Source organism: Aspergillus oryzae, chromosome 2, assembly GCF_000184455.2.
Source record: "Aspergillus oryzae RIB40 DNA, chromosome 2".
Taxonomy (NCBI): Eukaryota; Fungi; Ascomycota; class Eurotiomycetes; order Eurotiales; family Aspergillaceae; genus Aspergillus; species Aspergillus oryzae.
In genome coordinates, this window is record NC_036436.1 from 5,485,454 (window position 1) to 5,506,736 (window position 21,283).

General features: G+C 49.1%; 9 protein-coding genes across 9 annotated transcripts; 3 read left to right on the plus strand and 6 right to left on the minus strand.

Moving 5' to 3' along the window:
- Positions 1-250: 250 nt before the first annotated feature.
- On the minus strand, positions 251-1,835 carry AO090003001247 (kynureninase; the record flags this gene model as incomplete). Its single annotated transcript, XM_001820267.3, has 4 exons — positions 251-681; positions 732-1,209; positions 1,282-1,619; positions 1,676-1,835. The coding sequence occupies 4 exons, from the start codon at positions 1,833-1,835 to the stop codon at positions 251-253; spliced, it is 1,407 nt and encodes a 468-aa protein (XP_001820319.1).
- Positions 1,836-2,319: 484 nt separating this feature from the next.
- AO090003001248 (indoleamine 2,3-dioxygenase) lies at positions 2,320-3,725 on the plus strand (the record flags this gene model as incomplete). Its single annotated transcript, XM_001820268.3, has 3 exons — positions 2,320-2,613; positions 2,665-3,285; positions 3,348-3,725. 3 exons carry the CDS (start codon positions 2,320-2,322, stop codon positions 3,723-3,725), a joined length of 1,293 nt encoding a protein of 430 aa, XP_001820320.1.
- A 971-nt stretch (positions 3,726-4,696) lies between these two features.
- Positions 4,697-5,587, minus strand: yaf9 (YEATS domain-containing protein YAF9; the record flags this gene model as incomplete). Its single annotated transcript, XM_001820269.3, has 3 exons — positions 4,697-5,394; positions 5,473-5,497; positions 5,555-5,587. The coding sequence occupies 3 exons, from the start codon at positions 5,585-5,587 to the stop codon at positions 4,697-4,699; spliced, it is 756 nt and encodes a 251-aa protein (XP_001820321.1).
- A 339-nt stretch (positions 5,588-5,926) lies between these two features.
- horA (ubiquinone biosynthesis protein COQ11) lies at positions 5,927-6,993 on the plus strand (the record flags this gene model as incomplete). Its single annotated transcript, XM_001820270.3, has 4 exons — positions 5,927-5,972; positions 6,048-6,102; positions 6,166-6,506; positions 6,572-6,993. The coding sequence occupies 4 exons, from the start codon at positions 5,927-5,929 to the stop codon at positions 6,991-6,993; spliced, it is 864 nt and encodes a 287-aa protein (XP_001820322.1).
- Positions 6,994-7,167: 174 nt separating this feature from the next.
- Positions 7,168-8,242, minus strand: AO090003001251 (pre-mRNA-splicing factor SYF2; the record flags this gene model as incomplete). The annotated part of the gene is made up of 3 exons (XM_001820271.3): positions 7,168-7,215; positions 7,271-7,906; positions 8,000-8,242. 3 exons carry the CDS (start codon positions 8,240-8,242, stop codon positions 7,168-7,170), a joined length of 927 nt encoding a protein of 308 aa, XP_001820323.1.
- Positions 8,243-16,877: 8,635 nt separating this feature from the next.
- Positions 16,878-17,354, plus strand: AO090003001252 (velvet factor family protein; the record flags this gene model as incomplete). Its single annotated transcript, XM_001820272.3, has 1 exon — positions 16,878-17,354. The coding sequence occupies one exon, from the start codon at positions 16,878-16,880 to the stop codon at positions 17,352-17,354; it is 477 nt and encodes a 158-aa protein (XP_001820324.3).
- A 576-nt stretch (positions 17,355-17,930) lies between these two features.
- On the minus strand, positions 17,931-18,905 carry AO090003001253 (uncharacterized protein; the record flags this gene model as incomplete). Its single annotated transcript, XM_001820273.3, has 1 exon — positions 17,931-18,905. One exon carries the CDS (start codon positions 18,903-18,905, stop codon positions 17,931-17,933), a length of 975 nt encoding a protein of 324 aa, XP_001820325.3.
- An 89-nt stretch (positions 18,906-18,994) lies between these two features.
- AO090003001254 (uncharacterized protein) lies at positions 18,995-19,528 on the minus strand (the record flags this gene model as incomplete). Its single annotated transcript, XM_023235239.1, has 1 exon — positions 18,995-19,528. One exon carries the CDS (start codon positions 19,526-19,528, stop codon positions 18,995-18,997), a length of 534 nt encoding a protein of 177 aa, XP_023090276.1.
- Positions 19,529-20,159: 631 nt separating this feature from the next.
- AO090003001255 (mitochondrial 54S ribosomal protein bL12m) lies at positions 20,160-20,863 on the minus strand (the record flags this gene model as incomplete). Its single annotated transcript, XM_001820275.3, has 2 exons — positions 20,160-20,486; positions 20,636-20,863. The coding sequence occupies 2 exons, from the start codon at positions 20,861-20,863 to the stop codon at positions 20,160-20,162; spliced, it is 555 nt and encodes a 184-aa protein (XP_001820327.1).
- Between the last annotated feature and the right edge of the window lie 420 nt (positions 20,864-21,283).

Below are 21,283 nucleotides of genomic sequence, written 5' to 3' on the forward strand. Positions count from 1 at the left end.
CATTCATTATGTTTGGTCGTTATATAGCCTAATTGCTCTCTTATATTACAGTTGACTTGGGAACAGGCAAGCAGAAGGCGGCCAAGAGACCAAATACCACTGGCGGAGGTTGATGTTGATATCACCACATCGTGCTCCGTGCTCGTCATATCTCAGCAAACTCTGGCGCGCATTTCGGACTAGCCTTTGCTGTGGGGTACGTGACCTTCACCACACTGTCACTGATTTTGTGGTTATATCAAGGCACAATTCAATTCTTCAGTTCTGGTTCGTCCAGTGCAGCCTTGAAATAACTCACGAACTTCCATACGTCGGTGAAAGTGTTGTACAGTGGAGTAGGGGCAACGCGGACGACACCCGGCTCTCTCTTGTCGCAAACTATACCCCCTTCTTGCAATTTCTGGGAGACGTTCTGCAACAAGCCAGGTTTCAGTAGTACACTGAGTTGAGCCCCTCTTGCCTCGGGATCTGCTGGCGTGACAATGCGGAAAGGACGTGTTTCGTCAGTGGTATCTTTCAGCAAGAGATGCTCCAAGTATGCCGTTAGCATAACGGACTTTTTGCGCAGTTCAGCCATAGATGTCTCGTCGAAAACGGACAACGAGGCGCAGAGACATGCAAGATCGATAGCCGAAGGATTCGAAAGTTGCCAACCGCCTGCTCCGGGGATTGGCTTGAAATCTTTTCGAAAATGTTAGCTCTGACCACTTCTCTGATCTTTCACTACTTACTATTGTCCATCTTGAACCTCACGCTTCTATCACCACCGTACCACCCGGTCAGACGATGCCTAAACTTTGGAGCGTCTTCTCCTTCGCTATAATCAACTCGACCGTGCCTCTCATGAACGAAAAGACCTCCCATCGCCCCTGGCCCGGCATTTCCGTATTTATACGTGCACCAGGCTGCAAAGTCGACGTCCCAGTCATGTAGTTTCAGCTCAACGTTACCATACGCATGAGCTAAATCCCACCCAACAGTAAGATCTCGTGACTGTGCATAGGCTGTGATCTTTTGGATGTCGAAAAGCTGTCCAGTATAGTATTGAATCCCTGGCAGAAGAATGAGAGCTGCACTTTCGGCATGCTCGTCAATGTAAGACAAGATCTTTTCTGTGGAGATCTCATACTCGCCCTCGTCTGGGCCAATGAGAACCATGGATTGTTTCGGGTCGAGATTGTGCCAGGCCAGATGAGATTCAATGGCATACTGCATTGGTATTAATACACATGGGCTTGGGCAGATGGTGTCCGTTGTCAGACATGAAGCTCGTATACTTACATGATCGCTGGGGAAAGCTTTCCAATCTAACAGAATTTTGTGCTTTGTTGGAGTCGGCTTATAGAAGCTCGCAAGCAAGAGATGAAGGTTTGCGGTTAGGGTTCCCATTGCTGCAACTTCCTCTGCTTGTGCTCCGACGATCTTACTCATCGATGCTGCGGCTTGTTCGGAAAGCAATTGCCATTGTTTCAGAGGAGAGCCCTCGAGATCTACGAAATGACCAGATACACCAATTGACGACCAAGTGTCTAACTGTGCTTCTAGGTATTTCGCTGTGGCCTTTGGCTGAATACCTAGAGAGTTGCCACAGAAGTAAATGCACGGGTCTGACGAGAGACCTAGGAGCCTGTCAGACCGGATACGGTGGAAACGAGATTTGAAGGGCAGCTAATACCTGGCTTTGCAAGCTTCTTGCTATTTATGTTTGCCTTTGAAGGAATAATGAACTTGTCACGAAATGATGCCAACGGGTCTGCTGCGTCGAGAGACGCCGCGTATTCATTTGACCCTGCATTTTCAGGGAAAACCGGCTTGGAAGATTTAACGTTAGACATCGTGTGGACTTCGGTAACTTTTCAAGATTATTATCAAGAATGATTTTTCTGCTAATCCTGTGGATTACAGATGTGTCTTTATACGTCATTGCATGCCAGCTGCATCTCCTCGTTCTTTGGTGGCTCAGGCCGGATGGCTATCCGCTTCCGCCTCACATCCGTGTATTGATAATAGGGCCACTCCGACAATATCCTTCGTTAGGGGACCCATACCATATTGCAGTCCTGTAATTGTTTCCTGCTGACGTGCATATTGTACTATCTCGGAGTGTATACCAGTTTTATGTGTTATCTTCATAGATTGACCGAGCCGGAAGCCGCTTCTTGATCCGGCCCTCTTCCGCCATACCCTCGATATCAGGCCATTATACATTGATAGACATGTATAAGAGTTGAAGTTTCTAACAATCAGTCTATTGTGCTAAGCAAAATTCTAAGAGAAAAATCCCCGTTACAGGATATTCTTTTTGTCACACATTACACCATGCGCTATACTCCCGAGGTCTCACTCGACGAATATGGGGTGTCACTCCAGAATGGCTTCCTCCCTCATTCTCCCCCGTTGAAGACGATGGAAAGTCCTTATTACTGGCCATGGGAGCATATTGTTAGTGACTTGCCGGACCATATTCGATTCCGAACTATACGACAAGCTGTCGAAACACTTCCTGTCCTTTCGACGTCGAAGCTACAAGGAGAGCCAGAATGGAGGAGAGCCTATCTTTTACTTGCCTATCTTACACATGCCTACATCTGGGGTGGTGAAAAACCGAAAGATGTCAGTCTCACTACTACGGAATCCTTGGACACCTCGTTAACTAGCGCACAGGTTCTACCCCCTGCTATATCCTCACCATTCCTCGAAGTCTCGAGTCACTTAGAACTCCCTCCATGTGCCACATACGCAGCCCTTAATTTATGGAACTACGCAACCTCCGATCCCAACGCGGACCTCACAGACCCTGACCTTCTGTCAGTGACGGCTTCATTCACCGGAACCAAGGACGAAGAATGGTTCCTAATGATCTCCGTCGCATTAGAAGCAAAAGGAGCACAACTTATCCCGTTGATGCTCGACACAATACACGCTGTCAGTATTGATGACGCTCAACTTGCGTGTGATTCACTCCTCGCACTCAGCGAAGGCCTCAAGGAACTTCGCAAACTACTAGAACGGATGTACGAAAAGAACCGCCCCTCAGTATTCTACCACCAACTCCGCCCGCTTCTAGCCGGCAGCAAAAACATGGCCTCAGCCGGACTACCCAACGGCGTTTTCTATGACATCGGCGATGGTCAAGGACAATGGCATCAATACAGCGGCGGAAGCAATGCACAGAGCTCATTGATCCAGACATTCGACATATTCCTGGGTGTGGAACATATAGCTACCGGAGGCATGAAGACTAATGATGCAGTTCAGCCAAGAGCTAAGAACGGATTCATGCAGGTATGTATTACTTTTTACCCTCTATCAGCCCCGATTAGGACTAAATCTCTCCCCCCTCACAGGAAATGAGAAACTATATGCCCGGACCCCACCGACGCTTCCTCGAGATGCTCACCAGGGTCTCGAATGTCCGTGCTTACGCGCTTAGTCACAAGGCCAATTCGCCAATTCGAGACGCCTACAACGCAGCTGTGATGTCCCTAGGGGTTTTCAGGGACTCACATATTCAAATCGTCACGAGGTACATCATCATGGCGGCGAAGGCGAAACCGCCAACCAATGAGTCGACACAAGTCAATTTGGCCACATCGACGACGACCCATATGCGAGACAAAAACGAGAAGCTTACCGGGGGGATCCATGGTACGGGTGGGACAGATCTGATACCGTTCCTCAAGCAAACTCGAGATACGACTAAAGCTACAGCAAGTTATGATTAAGCGTCTACATACCAAGTTTAGTTTATTAACTTAACGTAAATAATGAGGAGACTGAGTGCAAACATGAGGAATCTCGGGATTAGCTCTTTTGCGCCTTGGAATATATCTATTATCTTTTCTCTACTTTGAATCAATCAATTGAAGTCTTGAATCTTATTTGATCCAGGATATACTCCTTCGTATACACGGACCCTTATTGCTTATTTTGTCAGCCCATTTGAATTCGGCCTGTTAAAATGCCGCAGCAGGTGACATACACTGCGTGCACACCCGTTATGATCCCTAATTGCATCAGATTGCCCATTTCTGATAATTGTTCCGTGGTATCCCTTGTTTTTCAAACTGGCCCACAATTGTCACCCGACGTTAGGGTCCATGGCTATCTTCGGGTCCGGATACGGAGGCGGATACGGATGTGCAGGCGGAATTCGGTTGCGCTTAGGGTTGTGGAGTCTCCGAGATTGCTGATAACGATTGATGCTTACGATTAATCGATAGTAAGTGGTGGGATAGCGTAGGACCCATTTTGGTACTGCTACCTTTACTGGATAACTATGCATTACACGAGCAATTGGTTGAGCGATTACTGCAGCTTTCTGAAGATAAGATTAAGATGTTCATTAGGTCATCTAGGCCAATTCTGTGGGTAGGTTCAGTGAACGGTGTGGGTTCTTCTGTGTTGTTCCTATACAGCACATGAAGGATGTAACTCTGCTGGGAGAATTTTGGGTATAAGTAACCCGGTTTGGTCCACCAGCATGAGTTTAGGGAGGTCGGGTTCCCTAGCTGTAGGCGGTTACATCTGATCGTATCTTCGCCACGCTAGTGTCTGGCGAGCGTACCTAGTAGGTAGCGTCACATTCCAACGTATGTGCATCGTATTGCCCAGCGAGCGAAGTGTCTCGGAGACGCGGCATGACTCGAAAAGGAAGCGAGTGTCTTTATCACGGTAATCAAAAGAGAAACGGAGCTTAACGCTTCTTCGTGTTCGCAGGCACCCCTTCACTCTCGCGCAGTTCAGCCAGCCTCTTCTCACGATCAATAAGTCGCTCCTTCTCCTCCTTGATCAGCTGTTCGACCGTCCTGCTAGCCTCACCCAAGCGATCCAATTCCTTGTTCTCGGTTGCTTTGCTATAAGGGTTGCCCGGAGAGTCATTCTGAGGGATCTCCGCCGTCCTGACATTCCGCTGACCGCTTTGTTTAGTGTTCTTTCCTCCCTTTCCTTTCTGCGGTTGCGCCGGTGCACCACCCCCAGTAAGCAGATCATGGAATTGCTCCACAGGCTCGTTGAAGACGATCTCCTCATAATTCTGGCTGACTACTTGGTCTCGTCGCTCCTTCATGGCTTCCGCATCTGGCCCGTACGGATGCAACTTGAGACTATGCCAGAGAGTCTGAGGCTTCTCCATCGATTCAGGTACGAAGTAGAGTTTGATTTGAATCTCGAATTCACCCCATCCCGTCTCCGTTACCTCGAACGGGGGCTGTTCGATGGTGCGGATGTTCTGGGCGTATGTCTCGTGGAGCTTAAATTGGACCTTCTTCAGCCAGTAGGAGATGTCTTCGTCGTTGACGCCTTTGACGTAGACGCGCCATTGATGCGTGTGATCGGCGGGGGCGTTGGGGGGTTTCTTGGCTGGGTCGAAGGGTTGAGCTTCGCTGCCGAATACTAGGGATGGTTAGAGTTCGTTCCATCGATTCTAAGGTCGTGTTGGTTGGATGTAGTCGGCTGTCAAGATGGACGTACCGAAGGGCCTGAAGATAGAGACACCCTGTAGATTTAGTCGTTAGCCTGTAGTTTTCTTTATGAGACTATGGCTGTTACTCACTCTCACGCGCTTCGTGCCTGTGGCGGAAGGCATTGCAGACTTTGATTAGTGAAATTTAATCGCCTTGAAAAATAAGCTCGTGTAATTGAGAAAAAGGGAAATAAGATTAGTGAAGTATAGAGGTGCGCTTGAGTGCCTAGATCTTATCTAGTCTTGTCGCGAAATCACCGCGGGAATTGCCAGTGGCACGTGACAACGCGGCGGGAAGCATGACGATGGGGTGTCGTCGGAAGCGGTGGTTCCAGAGCTTGGAAGCTCCGAAGATCAGACCAGATGCGCCCACAATGATCCACTGAACATAATTCTGATTTACGCTTGATTTTCATATCGCTTCAATTCCGTGCGTTAAACTGACAAAGAATAACGCGGAAAATGGCTACGAAAAGGGTAGTCGTTGCGGGCGGAAGCGGTTTTCTAGGTTGGTATACTTTTCTACCGCAGTGTCGGCTAAGAATTCTTGTAGATCACTAACTGTCTTGTTCTTTATTTGCAGGCTCGAGGATATGCAGGTCTGCGGTAGCCAGAGGCTGGTCGGTAACTTCTCTCAGGTACGAGCTCTTCCGATAACACGAGCCAGTTCGTTCGTCGAAATTCATACTTTCTTCTCGCAGCCGGACCGGAGAGCCACGATGGGATGCGATTTCGAGTTCGCCCGAACGCCCTAGTTGGGCGAGCTCTGTAGAATGGGCTAGAGCAGATATGCTGAAACCCGAGTCTTACAAGCCTTTCTTGAGCGGTGCTACTGCTGTTGTACACACCATGGGCATTATCCTAGAGGCCGACTACAAAGGCGTGGTGCAAGGAAGAGAACCCATCATTAGTGGCCTACAAAGGGCCTTCAGCTCCTCCAAAATGGGCAGCCAGAATCCCCTACAAAGGCGGGAAGGAGAGCCATTGAAAGCAAAGGAAAGAGATGGACAATTGACTTATGAGCTGATGAACAGAGATTCCGGTCCGTTTATGCCATACAGTATTTTAGGCGCCGAGTGAAGACAGAATGCTGACTGAGTGGGACAGCAATTGCACTAGCCCAAGAGACCTCCAACGAGCATGTCCCAACATTTGTATTCATTTCCGCCGCAGCGGGGGCGCCTGTTCTTCCGAGCAGATATATCACAACCAAACGAGAAGCTGAAACAACCATATCGACGACAATCCCGGAATTGCGGAGTATCTTCATCCGAGCTCCATTTATGTACGACTCAAGCAGAAAGTTTACATTGCCAATAGCACTTGGAGGCTTCATTGGGTCTCAGTTCAATGAGCTTTTGGGCAATAGACTTGACTTTCTCGGCACAATGGTGACCAAACCTTTTCAGGTGGACATGGTAGGCGAGGCCGTGGTTGAGGCGATGGAGGACGAGTCCGTGCGTGGTGCTGTAGGAACAAAGAAAATCGAAGCTCTGGCCACGAGTGCTTGGAGAAAAAGCATGCTATGAGTTCAACTTTGAGAAAAAGGTAACACCAATTCCTGGTTACTTCTCCAGGCTTTCAGGCGATAGCCTGAGTGAATGTCCAATTTCTGATCGCAGGCCTGGTAGTCCTAAAAACATGACTGGACGCTGATCGGCAAGCCCTGCGCTGTATTATAGATATAGTCTCATGTGTTTCTATCAGATCATAGTACCACGTTCGAAGCTGTCACGAATTTCCGTAGTGTACTAATTGACGATTAGCCAGCGATCTCGGTCAACAAGTGACTAGGCTATAACATACCTTGTTATAGAAGCGCGCCAACTTCTGGTTGAATTGCTTGTTCTTTTCGTTGATGTAGGTGACATCGGCGTCCTCTTCGCCACGGCGTTCTCTCCGTTTCTTGAGCCGAACTTCTTCTGCTTTCCTGAGGTCTCCCACTAATTTATCGACAGCGGCTCGATCAGGCTTATTGTCAGTGAAACCCACCGTATCGGCAGTGGAATAAAAAGAGCCATTCTTATCGACGGCGATCATTTCACCATCATTGGTTTCCACAATTTCCAAGTCGCCATTAGCAGCAGCCCTCTCAATAGCTGCCAACTTCTCTCGCTCGTAAGCTTCCAAGTCTGGCTGTATCTCGCGCAGTTGTCTCTTGTAGACTTTGCGTGCATCTTGCGTATAGTCCTGAAAAGCGACATCATCCCGATGGCGTTGCTTTTTCTCCATTCGCTTATCCCACTTCTCGGATTCGTCGACAGTCCAATCCCAAGCGCGTTTCCGTTCAAAATCTTCACCGGCGGCTTCCGTATCGGCTTTAAGTAGGTTATGTGACGCAAACGCATGTTTACGAGACAATGACGAAAGCAGCGATGGATCGGTTGCTAGACGCTGTGTCTCGGCTGCCGTTTCCTTCAAGTTGCGCTCGGTCGCGGATTTCTATATTAAAGTGAGTTTGGGGAAAGGGATAACCTGAAAAATTGAAAGGAACAAAGAGAGAAGGAAAAGAAAAAAAGAAATGGAAAAACCTACCGCACGAGCTTGAAGGGCTTTGAATCTTTCCTGTCTCTGGCGCGCCTTTGCGGCCGTATCGTCTCCTTTCACGGGTTCCACTGTTGCCGATGAATTGCCTGAAGCTTTTGCGCCTTCAGGTCCTTTTTGGCTAGCAGTGGAATCTTTGGCGGCATTATTCTGTTCCTTAGCTGTAACAGAAACGGGCTCGTCGTCGGCAGAAACTTTTGACGCAGGTTGTTCAGTACTGCGCTCAGTAGGCATGATTGTATATAGCACCAGTGCAGTGATTAGTGTCGGATGGTACAAGCAGCGGCAGATTATTCGAAGTCCTCCAGTTTCAAGTTGACCTTACTCCAGTTGTAGATAATCGGAGATAAGATGGTAGATTGAAGAACAGCGGAAGCGCAAGATCACGACCTCAACGTTACAAGTGCCGTTCCCACCGCCCCCTTCACCGCCCGTGCCATGATCATCCATATGCTTTACCAAGATGATGTTCTACAATGCGTGCGACTCTAAAGGTGCCCATTGGGCATTGGATGTAACAAATGTCCAGACGCTTAGATTATCGCTTGTGGCTAGGGCCAAGGCGACAGCTGCGTTCCCGACTCCCCCTGTCACAATCATCTCTCCGACATGCCTCGGGCAATGCTAAACGGGGTGTCCTAGAGTCACTCACCAAACCCACACCGTCCCAGCTCTTACGATTTGCCTTGACGGGGAGTACACAGCCGGTTCAGAATGGAGTACTCCCGAAAACATCCCAGGACAGACATTTAGAGGAACTCTTCTCAGAGCAATGGCCTCTGAACACTTCACCTCCTCCACCTCTGTGGAGCTCTCTCCAACAAAGAACCGCAGCTCCTTGTAAGACAGAGGTGTTACGAGGTATGGAAAAAGATATACAGAACCTTAACCACCTACGTTCATTGATTGAAAGAAATGTCAACGATCCACTGGGTGGGATGATTTTGCAAACAGGGCATTGTAGGTTCTTAGCCCAGGCATTGAAACGCTGTCAGCGCTCTGATTCTTACGGAGAGATACTCTCTGCTATTAACGGGATCCTCATGAGGCTAGAGAAACTGAGAGCGCCCGTATCGCCTTCACTATTTGTTCTAGGAATGTACTATTCTTGTCTTGCCTTCTCGGCATCAGCTCTGAAACGGTATCTCGAAGGCTATATTTCCCTCCGGCCCCCGCGGCTAGACCTAGACTCGTGCACTCCCCTTGTGGATGCACTCCTCGTTTCTCTCCAACTTTTGCCATTCCAGGAGCCAGGCTATGATTCCAGTGAGATGCGAAGTGTAGTGACGGGAGAAAGTGCTGATGGGTGCTTTTCAGAGCACAATTTGCACAGTATAATGTGTTGGGCCGACTATCGAGATTCAACCCATTCCGTTGGGCCATATTTGTCGTTGCTCGCAAGATTACAAAGCGACAGAACATTACAAGACATATGGGATCGAATGACGAAACGATTACGCCCTGAGTCACCTCACACTTTCCACTCGGCTTACGGCTGTGTGAAAGCTCTTGTTGATGTTGGAAACCATAGAAAAGCTGTAACTTATCTGAGACAGATATCAAAATGCGCCAATGGTAACCTTCCAAGTCTGTCTGACTTCGAGGGTTTGAAAGGTCTCCTCGCAGCTGAACGTGTGGCCTATGCTATTCCGCAGCTTGCGGGGAAGGAGTACCCTAGCATCCTTGAAGCTCAACTTGAGGATATGGAGAAGAGACTCGGCATAACTTGGAATAGACGGAAATCAGTCCATACTAGCATCTCCAATCCGCTCTACATCAGCTCCAACCAACCGATCTTGACAGTCGATGGCGACAGTGCAGGGTATGGTAGCAACATGCGCCTAGTCGCGGAGATTGAAGCACTCGGATGCTCAAAATCGATGCTGGAGCTAGGAAAGGTCGCTAACCTACTAGATGAATTTGAAGGGGACTACATTCGAATCTTCATACCGAATGAGGATGCTGCTCCTTATGACTTCGCCTGGTTTCCTCAGCGGTCCCCGATTGAATTGCCAAACGACTCTTTACTTGTGGGAATTGACCGGAATGAAGCGTGGTCGCCTTCCACTTTAGGATTACTTCGCGTGAGACCACACAGACATGGGGTATCTTTAGTGACTGAATATGGCCTACATTTGATGCAGCTCGGATACCTGGTCGCGAGACCGAAATCGGCACAAGGGGCCTTCTTAGAAGCGGCCCAAAGCTGGGAAGAGACAGGCCACATCGTGACTTGGGACCGTGCTTTTGGTCGTTTCATTGTTGTTTTTGTTGGGAAAAGTCGTGAACCTCTAGATGCTGAGAAACAATTGTTCACTCCAAACCTATCATTTGGCCTCGATGCAGTTATGAGGGTCTGTCCTGGAAAAGATCTACCGGGACAGACGGACAGTACTCCTCCGTTTGGACATTCTTATTCTATGTACTGTGTGGATGCAGACCCAGGGCCAGATCTCGTATTCGAAACAACGAGCTGATCCCACACATTCCTCTGTACTCGATAGTGTGCTGTATGTGCTGTATGAGATACCCTGGGATATGAGAAACGCACAGGCCTCGACTACAGCCCATGGACCGTCGAAGATTTGGAAAACTAATGAACTAGCGAACCCAATCTCAGCCAGTCAGTAAGTGGCGATCTAGATCTCCTGCGACATCTGCGGGCGCAGCTACGATTGCGGCTGGGTAACCGCACAGAGCGCCGTGGAAACATCATGAGTTTTTGACTCGCTCAGAGTGATATGGCATGCGATCTCTCGAGCCGGATAATCTCGGCCCATCATTACTATTGGGTCTCCATACGTCTATTGGCCCCGGTGGCCTCTGGTTTTCGCCCTCTTTTTTTTGGGGGGGGCGGGGCCGGGGGCAATGATACCCGAGGCTTTCTGATGTCGACGGAGTGTATTGACGCTATGCTGTCGTTATACCACCAGAAAAGAATACAATTACATGCCCAGGTGGTCTTGTGAAATGATGTCAATTCATGTGTGTATCAGTGTTATTTATCAAATGGGTTGCGTACCTGCGCCAAAGGTGAACACACAGCAGATAACATCTAGTCTTCAATGTATAATAGCATTCTTGAAGCGGATCATCTGTTCCAATGTACCTAACCATTTGACACGCAGGAAGACCAAAATGGCCCTTTGTGGTAACTTGCTAAATCCGGGACAGATTTGTATTGTCTCGAGAGTACAGATGATCTACTCCACATAGATAACTTATGCAATGTAAGTATATGCTGGGAGATGTTACTTTGCCCATTCTGAGTGGCGCTAGGACGTGAGGGAGCCCAAAATGCGGTCAAGGGAGGCTCGATTTCAATGTTTTTGAGACCTCTTCCCTAATTGAGCGAAGATTACGACATTACCCAGTAGGGAAGAAAGGACGGAGAAGTCCGAGCTCACATACATATGCCGGCCATACATATAAACTACACATCATCGGCAGGCCAATGGCCTCATATACGCCGTATCACCCCTGCTGCGTCCTTTTAAATCCCGAGTGAGCATAGACCTCTGCAAGAGCAGGGGCCCCACAGCGTTTTGTTGCCCTGTGCTCTGCAGGTGGCGGACAAAGTGGGATTTATAGACTAATTAAGGACTTCACTTAGCACTATCCATACCTGTGGGTCGGTACGCATGGTAAAGCACCTGAAAACCTGGAAATCAATAGATTTAGTCCTGCAGGCTAAAACGTGACGGGACACTCCCGACAAGGAAGGGGAGGCTGTATAGCACCTTAGCGGCCCATTGGCTACATATCGGACCACGCTCAGTGGGTTATGAGTCTTGGGTTTGAACTATAAATTGCCCGAAGCTTCTTCTTAGCCTGGTCTATTTACGTGCGTTCCGAACAGAGAATCGGGCTACTCCCCGACGCAGATACAGGATGCCATCGTCGCGGTCCAACAAATGACCTATGACGTCTACTCGTCCTTGGGCATACCGTCATACCCTAGCACAGCCTTGAGCGCCATGTTGCCCCCATTAGAGTGAAGATTGGCAAAGGAATGAGTGCACATAGTCTTTCCCGATCGTGACTGCATTTCCTCGATACTATTGGTTCCTGGGTTTCCCTGTCTTCACCTAGTGAAAGGTTAATGCGCTCTGCATCTTGGAGTCCCTTCTTATTTGTCTCTTGTCAGTCAAATCAGGGTTTCATTACTAGTATCGGAAAGAGTAAATCCACGCGAAGGAAGCTTAGTGCAGCCGTCCAGCAATCAATAAACCTCCTGCTCTGCTTCCCAGTTAAGCGCACCATAAAAGGTGGGTGTGTGTGGGAGACTATTTTTGTTTCTTGTAGAGTTTGCTCAAGTAGAGCACGCATGGTAAGTACTAAGTACTCGATGTGAAGAATTATAGAACTTATAGCATCAGCCTGAGATATCTGCTTAAGATACTAGAGAGAAGACACCAACGGACCCTGTAATTCAAGGTAACCAGAGGCCCTGTTCGTACAATCGTAGAGAAGTCGTTGTTAGAGGGCTTACCAACCCGTGATCATCCCGACATTCTGGGTCAAGTCACTTGACCACCAACTGTCTCTTTCGGATTCCCTCCTCCTTTGCCTCCTCCGTTTGTACTTACTACATACTAGTCTGCTAGTCTCATAGTAGCCAAGTGGACGCGTCGACTTACCGTCATCCCCAGCCCTTTTGGCTTTTGTGATTGGATGGCATCCTTAGCCTGCTATTTTGGGCTCGGCCCGGTGGGGATGGCTTCATTCTCGTATGTTAGTCGTCCGTTAGATTCAAACGTTGAGAGCTAGGCATTTGTTTATTGGTTGCATCCCCACCTCTCCTCAATAGTCTTCTCATTACTATCTACCATGTACGCTGAGTTATACCTGGTCGAGAAGGCAAGACCTGTCTAACGGTACTGTGTATAGGGCGAGTACAGCACCCGAATGCTGTATTGATCATTGGTGCATATGATGATGTATTCCTGCCTTGTAGGGACACAAATTTGCAATTTATTAAGACTCAAATGTGATTCATCCACAACGTTAGTACGCGCAGGTTGAAGCTATGCTTCTCTGGTCGATCCACTAGTCGTTCTAGGATATCGGGTGCGAAAAAAGGGCCGATGCTATCTTAATCTGCAGGGATAGGAGGCGTCACACAGACATGCGCCACATCAAAATTCCGGGAATTGAAACATGGCTTGCTGAACATTTTACTTACGAGCTATGGTGAGTTTACTTTCGCTCGCGGCCCACACACCTCCCATCCATGCCGCTGTGAGAATCCGAAGTTTGGTCAAAAAGTGTGACACATAACTCATTATCGCCGGCAAGGCAACCTCACATGCAGTAGCTTTCTCGCTAAAGAAGAACGGTTGCAATGCTAATGCACAAGTAGCGCCCCCGTTTTGACCTAGGGCACAAGCAGCATATGCTCACAGGGACGCTTGTACGCCGTACAGAGGAGTCCATACTCCATACAGAAACCTCAGCTGAGAACGCATGGCAATGTGGCGGTGACCGCTGTTATGGTCTCCACATCATAAGGATGTTAGCCACAGCAACTAGAGCAGGGAATTGGTCGGATCAGACCACTAAGGATAGAGCAGCGGATCATCGACCATCTTTGCCAAGCCGAGGTATACTGGGGGATTTTTTCCCCTACTCCTTCTAGCTTTACTCGGTTGGTGTTTGCTACCTGGGTGATTATCGCGGAGAATTGTATATGCTGTCCAACTTGAGTAAGTTATAGTTTACTAATAGAGTTGGCTGGCGGCGATTCAGTATTTCTCCAAACCTTGGCCAGGTCCTTGACGCGGCTGGATTTTCAAACTTTGCACTATGGCCCGGCCCATATTGAGCTGGGAGAATAGCCATTACCCTGCGAGTCGGGCGACTCAGATCTACCAGGTAATGGGAAGAAGGGTTATTACAGTAAACACTTGACAGGTACACCTGTTCACATTGCGGTCAACAACCCTGCACATCAGTGGACATAACGGGATTCGCCGTGTTGTCTATGAATTCACATTCTCATTGGACGACTGACATGCCGAATGCTCGGAGAGCCACTGTGGATTCCCTCGACTCAACACAGTCAGTTGAAGTTTGGACCCTCGGCAAGGCTAAGGAATTCTCCATGAGTGGAAGACGGTGTCTCCGTCTATCGACCATATTGTCTCCCTTCACCTATACCAAGACTGCGGGTCTGATGCCTAAATCCCCACAAATCTGTATATATACCATTCAAAGTTCCATGTCACTGCATGATGTGAACGAGCTGCAGTCGCTAGCTGGACAGCGATCCTGGTAGGTGATTCTAGTAACCATAGAATTGGGCCATTCCACCAAGATCCAAATACTTCGGGTCAAGTGGAGCACTTGAGGAATATAGCTTCTGCTGGTGTTCGTCGCGATTGATCTACGCCCGTCGTCAGGTCGCCTGATAATTTGGATGGGGGATTCCTGCGCCTGCACTTTCAGTCTAGATTGGATACCCTTAATTTCATGATCGCCTGTGCATTTGTGGTTCGACTACTTCAGCAACACCGATAAAATCCTCGTTACCTGAGAAATACAATATGTGGGGGAAAAAAAACAGGAAAAAAAATATGGGGTGCTGAGAGGGATAGGCCACGATTGTACCCTCCTGAACCAGGATCTTGGACTTATTGCAGACCAAGAATCCCAGACCATGATTGGTCATGTCACAGGCTGTCGCTCCTAACTGGAGACCGGTCCCAATTTGGAATCCATTTGCCCACCCACCAACACGGCTCTTGATCAGTAGCGTCCTTGTAAGGGACTAACGCCGCGAAATGGATGGACATCAATGTTTCTACTGACTTATATAGTGTCTAAACTGACCGCGCTTGAGACTTCAACCATCTGTCATTGGCCCACTTCGTGCTTCCTGAGCATTTGCCGACGATTACACCTCTATCGTCCTTTTCTTCCATAAAAGCTTCAATTTGTGATAGCGAAGGAGAACCGGGGCCAAAGGAGAACACCTTTTGTCACTGTGACTTATTGAACGTTTTTTTTCATTTCTTTTCTTTTTTATTTATCAACGAACCGGGGGAATTCATTCGGGGATATTCTTACTAGAATCCTGTCAGGCACGCAACGCCGCTGCAGGGTTAGATTCGCTCGTCAATGCCACACACATACACAGTGGGCACGCACACGTCCTCAGAAAAGCATCGCCCAGTCCGACTCCCCAATTTCGCTATTTCCTCCGCACGGTTATAGATTGGTATAGAGTCAGTAAGGGTGGCCTATGCTCGGATTTCAAGGCTGGTACGACCGTTGCGAGCCTTCTGTTCTCTTTTTCTAGGACTGAATTGGTCATCAGACGCTCTGTTGCACACACTTAAGATTTTTTTTTGTACATTTGTATTGTCATTCCTAGTGTGAGTTGTACCGGCATACATCCATTCTGTTTGGACGATGCTTCGCGCTTTTCTTTTTCCTGGGTTATTTCTTTTTCTTCGGCATACCCCTCGTGCAGCTGCCTTGTTGTTCTGCCTTGCAAATTAAATCGGGCTAACTGACGCATGTTACTCAAATCAGCCTTCTTGATACACTCAAGTAGTCGGCCCCCGGTGGGTAGTCATCCTCACGTCTTTGTTCTTTTAGGGTGGAGTTCAAACCGTCTTGTTTTTGGTTCCAAGTTGCAGTTGTCTGTTTGCGGGTTCTGTGTATATGGCCCGTTTTGTTGCGCCGTCAATCCCTCGTCAATTGTCTCTATAAAGACCGGCATTATATCACCTCTTATAACGCTTACGATAACGAGGTCGCCATTCTATCTGCTATTCTAACTGATGCCCGCCTTCCAGAAATCGGGAATTCGCCGCCCGACGTTTGCCAATACCAGACAAGTTGGAAGGAGAGTATAGGTGATAACCTACCAAATCTTGTATACGTCTGCATAGATGTCGAATACGCCATTACCACAATGGACGCACTCCCTTTCCGACAGCCTCGATACGAGCACTCGCGCCGGTGACGATGCAGGAAGAGGAATCGCAACAATTCCAAACCCTGCATATTCAACTCAAGAACCCCCACGGTTTCTATTTCCAGACAGTCAAGGTTATGATCCTACCGCCAGCACCTTGAGTCATTCTAGGTTTGTATTTGAAGGAGCAAAACGGGATAGCGCGGAGCACCGATATAGTGTTTCCTCAAGCACGAGTGGGCCTCTTGCTCCATACGCATGGCAGCGCTCGAGCATCTCGAAGAACGTTGACTATGGTGGGCCATCGAGTTCCTATTATGAAGCATCAAGCCAAGGCCGTGGCTCCATAGGCTCCACGGGGCGGGCCAACGACATAGAATCTCTGTAACTCTCCCTTTGCTTAGCCTGCGACTTTGCCTCCTGTTCTTGCTTTTGGCTCGGCCTGGACTCGTTCCAAAAAGGAAAGAATCCGTTCTTGGTGGTCCTTATGATGCATTCTTTTCGATGTTCTAACTTGATCTGATCAGGTATAGTAGTTCTTCCACGACGTTTCCAAGTCCCGTCCATTCTGATAAGAGTTCGGCAATATTCACCGTCCATCCTGCGCCAAAATATTCAGCGCAGCAACCCCCGCGTCAGACAACGTCCGGCGTACCCTCGGGCTTTCAGAACCTGCTTCACCATTCCCCATCACCACCTCCGCGGCGGCCTTCAACAGCTTCCCGTTATCATTTACATATTCGAGAGCAACCAATAGCGGCAAGAGCGTGCGGGAATAGTAATAGAGATCGGCGACCTGTCGATCCACCACCCATCCTCCAATTGCTCCTGACCGACTTCGATCCAGTGTCAGATCAAGATAAAGATGTCTTGCAGGATCCGAGATTTGCAGTTGGTTGTATCCTATTCCCTGCGGTGACATCTTCCCAGCAAGCCTCATCAGATATGGAGAGAGGGGGTGCCATTCGAGAAAGCCGCCTTGGATCTACCGCGAGCCCAGGTCAATTAACACCTTTGCTTTCCGGAAAGACATTCGTCTCTCCCTTCTATGTCGATGCAGACCCGGACCCTGCGACAGCACCTGCCCACCCGACTAGTGAGGATTCTGTGACGCAGAGGACCCCTGGAGGATTGGAACGGACGAAACAGCCGGCGACATTTTTCATATTCTCGGACCTCTCAATCAGCAAAGCTGGAGTGTATCGCCTGCAATCTCGGCTCATGAATTGGGGCCATGTGGAGGATACCGGTCAGCAAATGCCTATTCTCGCGGAGGCGTGGTCGAATCCATTCCACGTGTACCCAGCTAAGGACTTTCCCGGGATGAAAGACTCATCCCCGCTCGCGGAGGGACTCAAGGAGCTCGGGTTTGTCGAACTAAAAACAAGGGGCGAAGGAAAGGGCAAGGGAAGAAAGCGATGATGCTAGTCAGGGCCGCTCATGAATGAACACTAGGTCATTGAACCAATTTTTCCCAGCGTTGCGATATCTCAGATCACCGGATCCCCTGCACTGCGCCTGTTTCTAAAACAAATACCATTACGATTTTAATGAAGGATTATGAAAAGAACACTTTTAGAGGCATATGAAATTGATTACTACTCAACTCTGTAAGAAGGGTCTGTTATGGTGCTAAAATACAAACCTACGTCATACCTTAGACCAAGTACCTTACGCATCTAGTACCTAGGTCTATCTTCAGGCCGAGCAAGTTCATACATTTGTAGTATGCTCGGCTTATAGCAACGGAGGTCCCACTAGGGAATATTGGATCCGTGTTCCTCCTGTTTCTGGCGCAGGTCAATAGCTTGTCAGCCTGACTTCCACCATTCCATGAAACAATCATAGCAAATGACAAAATGTTTATACCCAAATGCCCATCGGGCATAGCGAATTGATATTGTTGTACAGCGTATAGTACACGGGTATCAACCAAACACATTAAACAAACCACACATCACGATCCTTCAGCAGCACATCCAGATAGATATAGCTCCATCAAAGATCTAGCAACTGAAGCGGCACCTCAGGCCGAAACTCCTCATCCCGCCAGACCTTCACAAGCTCATCCTGGGACGTCGGCATAAACTCCTTAGCATCGTCAGTTCGCGAGGACTGGAAGAGCTCCCACGCCGCTTCATGATTCCCATTCTCACGCTCAATGATGGCGAGCAGCAACGCAGCCCGCGAGTTCCCTTGCTTAACCGCCAGCTCGTACCAATCCACCGCCAACTTCCGATACTCGGCGTGCGACTTGACGTCCGCAGACAGGAACGAAAAGAACCTGCCCAGCGCACCGGGCTTCTTCTCCTCAACCGACTTAGCCGGATCAACGGTTCTAGTAAGCTTCGGTATCGCCTTCGCGTTATCCCCATCCGACACCTTCACACCCCGCCGAGGAAACCACCCCTTCGACGTGAGATAGTAAAAATTCGCCAGTTTAAGACAAGCCATGACATCCCCCGAACTAGCCGCCTTACTCATACACCCCTCATACCCCTCCAAATCCATCTCCCGCATCAGCAAACTCGCATAATCCTGCAACGCAGCCGGATCCTCATACTCCAGCGCCGCACGACGCATAACCTCATCCGCACCCATAGGATCCCCCACCTTCTCCTTCAAACCCGCATACACCCGCCACGGCGTCTCCATAACCTCCGAGATCAAATAAGAATGCTCAAGCCCCCGCGGCGTGTTCTTCGACGGGTGAATCCGCGCCAACACCGCCTCCATAAGTTCCAGTGCCTGGGTATATTTCCCCCGTCGACCCTGTACCTGCGCGAGAAGCTGTAATGCCCGCGGATCATTGCTTGTGAGTCCGATTTCCTCGAGCTTGTCAATCACAGCCGTTTGCCGTATTTCGGTTCCCCGGCGTGCGCTTATGGCGAGGTAGCGCGCTGTTTGGTATAAGACGGGTCCGCGCGCTCCGGCTAGACTGCAGGCCGCTAGGACCCATTCTTTGAAACTCATGTCGTTTGTGCCGATTTGGTAGCCTATGTTGAAGATTTCGTTTATGTCTGTTTTGCCTATTCCGACATGTATCTTTAGTTCAACTCTCTCTATAGATTATTCAAGGGTACATCATAGTAAGAGAAAGGAAAGGAAATGAAAGTAAACTCACCCCCATCAATCCTCAAAACAAGACCCGCTGCCGGCGGATACATATACGCGACATTAAAGAGCTCTTTCGCGATGCGCACAAAAGTCGGATAATCGACCGTGACGCCCCCATATCTGCGCGCTTCCTGATGGAGGGTTTTAGACGCGGTATCGAGGAATCGCAGGCGCTGAGGGAGGTCGCCCTGTGCTGGGGTCTTGAGGAGGCCGTCTTCTGTGTAGGTGGCTGCGATTCGGGGTTGTTGGGGGCGTTTTTGGGCTGCTTCGGCGCGGCGGACGGAGGGGGAGCGGGCGGCGTTTGGTTTGGGGGTTGTGTGGAATTGTTTGCTTGGTGGTGTTCTGGTTGTTCTTGTAGTTGGGGGTTGGTGGTTATATTGGTTGGTGGTGGTGATGGAGAGGCGGGTTGAGGGAAGAATTGGGAGGGGGAGGAGGCGTGAGCATTTGCGGAGGGGGACTGGGGGTTTTGCGAGGGACATTGTGGTGTGGGTTGTTTGGGAGAGGGAGTTGGGGTGAGGTGGTTTTTTTGTTGGAGATAAATTATGGATGGGAGCGGAGAGATTTCTTGGTGGAGGAGCGGAGCTGTTTACTTTACTTACCACTTTGGCTGCCCATGTAATGATTAGTGGATACTAGAATGGATTTGGACATTATTCATATGGTAGTCTGGTTTAGGTATTGATTTCCTTGCAATTGGACCTCTACGCATTGTCTATAAACTAATAACCCATGATTAACTTCATAATAGTAAAACAGCATATCTATCGTCCATCCGTCGTGGAAAAGCTCGATAGACAGCAGAAGAGTTGAACAGACACAGATCGTTCGTCCATAGGGATCCAAATTGTCCAAATCAAGAGATGATAATGTACATTTGCCGCCTTTTTCCCGCTTTCCGGTTATATCAGAAACATGTCAAGAGATATACGACGGAGAAAAGAAAAACACTAAAAACACAGTAATAAGTGGTGAGAGACAAAACTCCAGCTCGATGATGCAGTCCAATCACAACGTCCCGGCCGTCCTGATCCCCGTCGTCCTGTTTCGCAGAGTCAGGAAAAGAGGCAATCACCAGGTATAAATCAATTCATCGAAATTATTATTCCCCGTTTACTCCATGATGGCCTTGGCACCGACGGCCTTGAGCGTCTCGATGATCTTCTCGGCGTCCTCCTTGGGCACGGACTCCTTGAGGACCTTGGGCACAGATTCGACGAACTTCTTGCTGTCAACCAGGGAGAGGCCGAGGAGGGACTTGATCTCCTTGATGACCTTGGCCTTGGAGGCGGCGTCAATGGACTCGAGTTTCAGGTTGAAGAGGGTCTTCTCCTGGGCGGCAGGAGCAGCCTCTTCCTCCTCGGCGGGAGCAGCGGCGGGAGCAGCACCGCCGGCCATGGCGAAACCGCCAACGGGGAGGTCGGGGATGTTGAGGCGGGTCTGCATGGGGAACAGTGACATCAGTATATAATGTTCTCATCAATTGATCCTATCAATGCATTCAATCCCCCCGGTGGAGGTGCACGCGAGCAAAAACATTGCACCACATCGGTCTGCGATATGCGGAAAGAAACAAACAACGAACGAACCTTGAGGGTGGCCACGAGGTCGGCGGTCTCCAGCAGCGTCAATGTGCTGATCTGGTCAACAATCTGGCTGATCTTGGGATTGACAGGGGCAGCAGCCTCCGCCTCGGTGGACTGCCATCTCCGTGTCCGCTGAGACAGGTATGTCGAGGAAGAGAGGCGCAAAGAAGCGGCGGATGGGCGGACGATCTGCCTGCAGCAGCGAGCGGCGACCTGCGAAGAAATTGACATGATGGCTGTGAAGGGATGTGACCGGATAGGAGACAGACGAGCGTAGAGGAGATGGAGTGAATCAGGCGCTGCTCAATCAAACCGAACCAGAGAGCTATCCGAAAGTCTTGAACTGAAAAAGAAAGTCGAGTTTCGGTCCGGAAAATCCAGGTGTCGGTCACGTGAGCTGCCCGTCAGATGCGCCGGAACGCTTGAGAGTAAGTAGTAAACAACCACAACAGTTTCTGGTCAATATAAAGGTAGACAAATATATAAAAAATAAAACACCATAGTTCATACTACGGACGTTAGGATTCATATAGTCAAATGTGACTCGCATTATACACAGTAGCCAATATTACTACTACTCTCACAACACGCTTATGTCAAATCCTTGATCCATGGACTTTTCATGATATCGTATCTATCACATTCTTATTT